Source organism: Oncorhynchus keta, chromosome 29 (assembly GCF_023373465.1).
Source record: "Oncorhynchus keta strain PuntledgeMale-10-30-2019 chromosome 29, Oket_V2, whole genome shotgun sequence".
Classification (NCBI taxonomy): domain Eukaryota; kingdom Metazoa; phylum Chordata; class Actinopteri; order Salmoniformes; family Salmonidae; genus Oncorhynchus; species Oncorhynchus keta.
Window position 1 is genome coordinate 17351417 of NC_068449.1, and position 8107 is coordinate 17359523.

The window sequence follows — 8107 nt, forward strand, 5'->3', positions numbered from 1 at the left end:
CAAGTGTAAAAGTCAAAACAAAACTAAAGATGCAAAGAGACATTCAGTGTCATTCTCTGAGCTTCAAATTGGATGTTGAGTTAAATTGACTGTTTGAGGACCATGGATCTTCTATATACTGACCTGTTGTCCCTGTGGACTCTGCAGGATCTGGGCCACAGCAGCTACAGTGTCTGTGTTGGAAAACTGAGAAGCCCAGTCAGGCAGACTGGACACAATGTTGGCTGGAGTGGCCGGGGTCGCTGGGGTACCTGGACACAAACACACAGAGAAAATCCATAATGAGAAATCAATATGAATAATTCAACAAACATCTACAATTGATGTTGATTAGAGAGCAATGCCTGGTCACAAAAAAGGCCTCAGTACATTGTGTCAGTCCAGGAGAAGGACTGTATTTCGCCACCAGGTGTCAGTATAGAGCTGTATGTGTATGCATGTTATATGTTGGGTGACTGACCAGGCGTAGCGTTGTTGACCAGAGCATCCCTGCTGGTCATGACAGGGGTGACACTGGGAGGGGGTAGTCCTGCAGCCATGTCCAGCAGCGGCTGGATGATGTCACTCTTGAAGACGGCGTTCTTCTGCCACAGGTTGAGGACTCTAACAATCTTACTCTGGAACACAACGGAAGGAAGATCACAGACTGACACACACAACCACTCAATCAAAACAAGACCACTGCAGCGAATGAGTCACCGCCTAAAGTTGATGCTGTATACTCTACAAATGTGGAGTATTAAAATTGTATATTCATTGATTTCATTCCCCACTGACACTGAATAATGTTTTTCAAACAATGCTACAGATCAGATCTATCACTAACAACAATAGAGGATATGTAGTCAAAGGTAGAATAGAAGGTGGTAAACTAGAACAGTGTTTCTGAATAGAGAAACCAGAGAGCCGTCTCTGTTCCCACTGTGACCCACCTTGTCATCTGAGGGGCAGCGGTAGAGGTGCTGGAAGGTTCCGATTATGTTTTTGCTGAAGCGCGGGGCGAACACATCCTTGTCCTGGCCAAACTGGTGTCGTGACTGCCGCACGATGGAGTCCATGACGTACAGGCCTGGGACCTTGTACTCTTGCTTGCACTGGATTGCACAAAACAAGGTGAGCGTTTAGCATCTCTGTGGTGATTGGCAAATGGGTGGCAAACAATTTCAAAACATGATTTGTATTCTACTTGACTGGTGAAACCAAAATAAACTCACTTTCTGAACGAACTTCTCCACACTCTGGACAACATGTTTGTAGTACTGAAAGAGAAGAAACACAAGAAAAGACATTGTGATACCCCACCAAAACTACAACCACAGCATCCCTGGAGACAAAGACCTGAAACTGGTCAAAGATGGCGGTTATAGCATTATCAACAGCAGTATGTGAAACCATGAGCAATTCCATCATGTCAAGTGACACAAACAAAATCACATAACACGGAAGTATCCACATTAGAGCTGCTTTACTCCATCATCTGAGTAATCAAGTATTTTGTGAAATACTGAAATATTTTGAGATAAATCTAATTCCAACACAAAAACAAAACAATTGACAGGGAATTAAATCAATGTCATGTTTTTCTTTCTAACAATGATATAAATAGACTTATATGTTTGGATGTCTCAGCCGAGTTATTTCTCGCTCCTTGAAAGGGAAAACACTGGAGACCCCAATAACTTGATTTTTGCATAGTGTGAATCAGTTATCTAATGACCACAGCTCGAAAAATAGTTGTTATATGTTCATTGGCATTGACTCAATGCAATATGCACTGTTACAAAATGAATCCCTTTGCATTCAAGCCATGTTCTCAGCTGCCTTCCGCAAGATTACAAAGTAATCGATTCCTTTGATTGATTGTTGCTGTAGCATTTAAGCTATATCCTGGTAACATGGGAAGGAGAGATGGGGACTACAAACACTTTTGGGATGACTCAAGTATGGCGAGAGGTAGGCAATGCTGCCTTAAACATAATGCTGCCTTAAACATAATGCTGCCTTAAACATAATGCTGCCTTAAACACAATGCTGCCTTAAACATAATGCTGCCTTAAACATAATGCTGCCTTAAACATAATGCTGCCTTAAACACAATGCTGCCTTAAAACAATAAACACAATGCTGCCTTAAACATATTGCTGCCTTAAACATAATGCTGCCTTAAACATAATGCTGCCTTAAACATAATGCTGCCTTAAACATAATGCTGCCTTAAACACAATGCTGCCTTAAACACAATGCTGCCTTAAACACAATGCTGCCTTAAACATAATGCTGCCTTAAACATAATGCTGCCTTAAACACAATGCTGCCTTAAACATAATGCTGCCTTAAACATAATGCTGCCTTAAACATAATGCTGCCTTAAACACAATGCAGCCTTAAACACAATGCTGCCTTAAACACAATGCTGCCTTAAACATAATGCTGCCTTAAACATAATGCTGCCTTAAACATAATGCAGCATGTGTAATTGAAGAATCCACAGAACGTAGGCTATTGTGCAGAATCATTTCACAGGAATTATCACACCACAAAAAGAGAGAAGAGAATAATAATGGAGAGAATAGAAACAGATTTTGGGCCATAGCAAATAATAGAGATATTAACATCATAATTGGTTTGAACTAATGAGTATTTCTAATTCATTGTAATAGATTACTGCCAACTCATGATGCACTACACCTGTCCCTCCTGTCCCTTCACAGCAAGTGGTGTGTTTACTGCAGTGCTGCTGGGATCAAAATATGTAGGAAAGCATTTACATTTGAGTCATTTTGCAGATGCCCTTATCCAGAGCAACTTACAGTAGTGAGTGCATACATTTTCATACCTGTTTCCCCCATTCTGGTCCGCCGTGGGAATCAAACCTACAACCCTGGCATTGAAAGCACCATGCTCTACCAACTGAGCTACATGGGACACCAGTGCTCAACTACTGTGCTTCTGGCCAATAGGAATCAATAATACAGTGTGCATCAGTTGTGATGTCTGTCTTACACACAATGTCTTTACACACACAGTAGCATTTTTACCCATCTTATTACAGAATAAAAAAGTAAATAGTGCAACATCAGTGAACGCCCCCCTGTGTGGTGAAGCAAAAGGCATATTCTCATATTGGTGTGTAAATAAATAAAAATAGGCTAGACCTATGATCTAATCACGCATCCCTTCTACCATCTTTACACACACAGTAGCATTTTTACTCATCTTATTACAGACTAAAAAAGTATATAGTGCAACATTTATTTCATAAGTGAAAGCTCTCAATAGCTTGTATGAGGGCAAAAACAAGTGATTCAAACATTCAAGCGCATCAAGTCAAAGTGGACCACAGGGCTATATGGGGCTATATGGGATAACTGGGGTCATGAGACCAGCACTAGAACTGCCAGCATGTGGCGCTAAAGTTGCCTTATTTCTCCAGATCACAGTAGGGAGTACAGACTACTCTATGGTACTATACTGTACAAGAATATAAACACCACATGTAAAGTTTTGGTCCCATGTCTCATGAGAAGAAATAAAATGTTCCACACACACAAAATGCTTATTTCCCTCAATTTTTTTGCACAAATGTATTTACATCCCTGCAGTGGTGTAAAGTACTTAAGTAAAAATACTTAAAAAATACTACTTAAGTAGCTTTTTGTGGTATCTGTACTCTACGTTACTATTTAATATTTTACTTTACTACATTCCTAAAGAAAATAATGTATTTTTTACCCATTCATTTTCCCTGACACCCAAAATTACTCATTACATTTTGACAGGAAAATAGTCCAATTCACACAATTATCAAGAGAACATCCCTTGTTATCCCTACTGCTTTTAATCTGGAGGACTCAATAAACGTAGATGCTTCGTTTATAAATTATGTCTGAGTGTTGGAGTGTGCCCCTGGCTATCCATAAAAAAAATGTTTTTTAAATGTATTGTGCCATTTGGTTTGCTTAATATAAGGAATCTTAAATGGTTTATACTTTTACTTTTGATACTTAAGTACATTTGAGCAATTCCGTTTACTTTTGATACTTAAGTATATTTAAAACCAAATACTTTTATACTTTTTCCACCACTGCACCCCTGTTAATGAGCATGTCTCCTTTGCCAAGATAATCCATCCACCTGAAAGGTGTGGCATATCAAGAAGCTGATTAAACAGGTGCGCCTTGTGCTGGGGACAATAAAAGGCCACTTTAAAAGGTGCAGCTCTGTTTGTTATATTTTTTTCAGTATAATTCAGACTACAGTTTATCACTATAAGACAAAATTACCTCAACAGGTTGTCTATACTTTGAGAAACATGTATAACAGTGTCAGCACTTTGGGCACAAAGGTGCTATAACAAAGTGCCAAGTAATTAATACTTGGATACCTTGTCCTGCATGTTGTTCTTAGTTAGAGCTAGTAGGTTTATACCGCACTGTGAGATCATCTCCAAGACTGTGACAGCAAATACACATCTCAGTAACCTGCACACATTCCACAACCAAGTTCACATCCATTCCCAGAGCTGCTAGACATCATATTACAATAGTTTGGGCTAATATTTGGTTGGTTGGTTTCACTTTCTAAAAAAGACACGGAGGCACACATATTTTAAAAAGACTTGGAACATCACAGAATAATAAAAAAATACATTAAATGCATAAGAACGGAGAGTGGAATTGCCAACAGGGTAGCCCTGTAGAATAGCTAGGCTACATTGAGGGAGGGCTTTGAATGGGACAGAATGCAAGTATCGCAAAATTGAGACAGACACTGCTCACAGCTGCTAAATAACAATTCAGCTGTATGATTGAGGAATGTTGTTAAACTACAATCTCCATAGGCCATTAAAACGTTGAAATAACTGCAAACCAATGAAGCAGATAACATGTAGGCTGGATGAGCTCATAGCTCTGTCTGAAACTGGTTCAGTGTCAGTGAGCCTGAGGGGCAGATGCCTACAATCACCCCAGCAATGCAACATACAGTGAGAAAGTTATGAAAAGGAGTTTATACATAAAGACATTATGGACGAATTTGGTCTGTCTAGTTTGAGCTGTAATGATTGTATGGAATGTAAAAATTACATTTGTTTTGGTCAATCCTGCCAATGTTTCTTGTACTTGGGTTTCTAAACTTGTACTTGGGTTTTCAAAACTTTGATATATGTAATGCAATGCAAACACAGTATGGCTGGGATTTGCCAGGGACCTCACGATACAATATTAACACGATAATTAGGTAACTATACCACATGAATTGCGATTGTCACAATAGTATATGTATTGCGATTTGATACGGTGATTTTATTGCGATTTGCTGTTCCAAACATATTGCTACCCATGTCTGCTGTAGAGGTACAAGAGAGGGCCATGAGAAAACAAGTTTTGACCCCTTTTTAAAAAGATGGCGAACAAACTATGCAAAGTTTTGGCGCAGGTACAGCCAACTAGAGCAAAAGTAATATTGTGATAATATCAAAATGAATTGTCTTGTAAAAAATAATATATCCCGATATGTAACCGCATCGATGTATTCCCCCATCACTACAACACAGTAAGGCTGCGTTTATATGGGCAGACCAATTGTGATCTTTTTTTCCACTAATTGGTCTTTTGAGCAATCGGATCAGCTCTGAAAAAGATCTGACGTGATTGGTCAAAAAAAACATTCATGAGGGGACTCCCGAGTGGCGCAGCGGTCTAAGGCACTGCAGTGCTTGAGGCGTCGCTACAGATCCAGGTTCAATCCCGGGATGTGTCACACCCGGCCATGACCGGGAGACCCATGAGGTGGCGCACAATTGGCTCAGAGACCCATGAGGCGGCGCACAATTGGCTCGGCGTCGTGCGGGTTAGGCCAGCTGGAATGTCATTGTCCCATCGCGGTCTAACGACTCCTGTGGCGGGCCGGGTGCATGCACGCTAACACGGTCACCAGTTGTACAGTGTTTCCTCCGACACATTGGTGAACGTGGTTAAGCGACCAGTGTGTCAAGGAGCAGTGGCAGAGTTGTGTTTCGTAGACGCATGGCTCTCGACCTTTGCCTCCTCCGAGTCCGTACGGGAGTTGCAGCAATGGGACAAGACTGTAACTACCAATTGGATATCACAAAATTGTGGGGAAAAAAGTATTATTAATGGAAAAAATATCCAAATTGGGCCGCCTATGTAAATGCAGCCTAAGAGTTGTTTTTCACTCCCTTAGTTGCTTTCAGTCAAGTATTGTAGTGTGGAGCAACAAACTCCATATATTTAGCCCAGGCTATCATTATCATGTTCTAGGCATAAATCACATTCTCAAAATGGCTGAATGCCAACTTCCAATTCACACAATTCAAACATTTGCAAAACATCTTCCACTAAAATCAATGCATGGTTTATGCAAAGGTTCAACTTCTGTGTGCATTAAGTTTGGAAAAGCAAGGCCTTATCTTTCGTTGGAAATCTGGACAAACTGGGTTACATTTAGTCATTGTAAACCCTTGAGAATAGCCCTACAGTAAGGTCAAAATATTGATTCATAGAATTTGATGCAACATGAGACTCTTTTTCACTCTCTGTGGGCCTGTGTATGATTCTGGCTGGAGTGACGCCCCCAAGTTAAGACCGAGGCTAGGGGGAGAGATCTCGTGTCAAATGTCATGATGACATTTATTCAAGTTCATCAGACTTCAATCTTGGTACACATTCATTTTTGAAGACATGAGCAAGACTGGGTTGACTAATAAACACAAATGAATGTCATTAACCAAATTAAACACACTAATGGAAAGTATTACTGTGTTATTCACAACTGACCTATTATGCAGAGCAGAAATATAATACAATTATATCTAAACACGAAGTAAAGTTTTTCAAAGAAAACAAAATAGAGCCCATGCTATATGTCAACATTCAGACAATACAGCTGGTCAAGCCAAAGGGACAAGGACACACAGGAAGAGGTTTCGCTGAGGTCACATGGGGTCAACTGGGGTACGGACGTAACAACCAAAGTACCTTTGGCACCGATTACAGCTGTGAGTCTTTCTGGGTCTGTGGAAGTCTCTAAGAGCTTTCCACATCTGGATTGTGCAACATTTGCCCATTATTATTTTTGAGATTCTTAAAGCTTTGTCAAATTGGTTGTTGATCATTGCTTGACAACCATTTTCAGGTCTTGCCATAGATTTTCAAGCAGATTTAAGTCAAAACTATAGCTCGGACACTCAGAAACATTCACTGTCTTCTTGGTAAGCAGCTCCAGTGTAGATTTAGCCTTGTGTTTTATGTTATTGTCTTGCTGAAAGGTGAATCCATCTCCCAGTGTCTGGTGGAAAGCAGACTAAACCAGGTTTTCGTCTCGGATTTTGCCTGTGCTAAGCTCCATTACGTATTTTTTTTTTATCCTCAAAAACTTCCTAGTCCTTAACAATTACAAGCGTACCCATAAAATGGAGCCCGCACTATGCTTGAAAATATGGAGATTGGTACTCAGTAATTTGTGTTATTGGATTTGCCCTACACATAACACTTTGTATTCGGGAGAAAAAGTTAATTGCTTTGCCAAATTCTTTGCAGTTTTACTTTCGTGCCTTGTCGCAAACAGGACACATGTTTTGGAATATTTTCATTCTGTTCAGTCTTCCTTCTTTTCCCTTGTCAATTAGGTTAGTATGGTGTAATAACTACAATGTTGTTGATCCATCCTTGTTTTATCCTATCACAACCATTAAACTCTGTTTTAAAGTTTCACCATAGTGAAATCCATGAGAGGTTTCCTTCCTCTCCGGCAACTGAGTTAGGAAGGACGCCTGTATCTATGACATGAATTTTATATTCATCACAAAATCTGGACGGGAGCCATATAATCCAACAACAAAAAGTTAAACTATGTGTGTTGTTATTGCTTGAATTTGGGCCTAGTTGAACTGGTTCCAATGGAGTCAGGGAGTAGTCAGGGAGTATATTAGAGGTATAGGGAGTAGGGTCATGGGGTAGGGTTGAAGAGCAGTCAGGGAGTATATTAGAGGCATAGGGAGTAGGGTCATGGGGTAGGGTTGAAGAACAGTCAGGGAGTATATTAGAGGTATAGGGAGTAGGGTCATGGGGTAGGGTTGAAGAGCAGT

General features: G+C 40.2%; 1 protein-coding gene across 3 annotated transcripts in view; it reads right to left on the minus strand.

Annotated features, from left to right (window-relative positions):
- LOC118362358 (SR-related and CTD-associated factor 8-like) overlaps positions 1 to 8107 on the minus strand; it is a 51009-nt gene that overhangs the window by 15322 nt on the left and 27580 nt on the right. For all 3 annotated transcript variants that reach the window (XM_035742620.2, XM_035742621.2, XM_035742622.2), the window contains 4 exons: positions 1215 to 1259; positions 933 to 1094; positions 461 to 617; positions 124 to 251 (listed from right to left, as the gene is read on the minus strand). In XM_035742620.2, coding sequence (XP_035598513.1) covers positions 124 to 251; positions 461 to 617; positions 933 to 1094; positions 1215 to 1259 — 492 coding nt within the window. The remainder of the gene's footprint in view (positions 1 to 123; positions 252 to 460; positions 618 to 932; positions 1095 to 1214; positions 1260 to 8107) is intronic.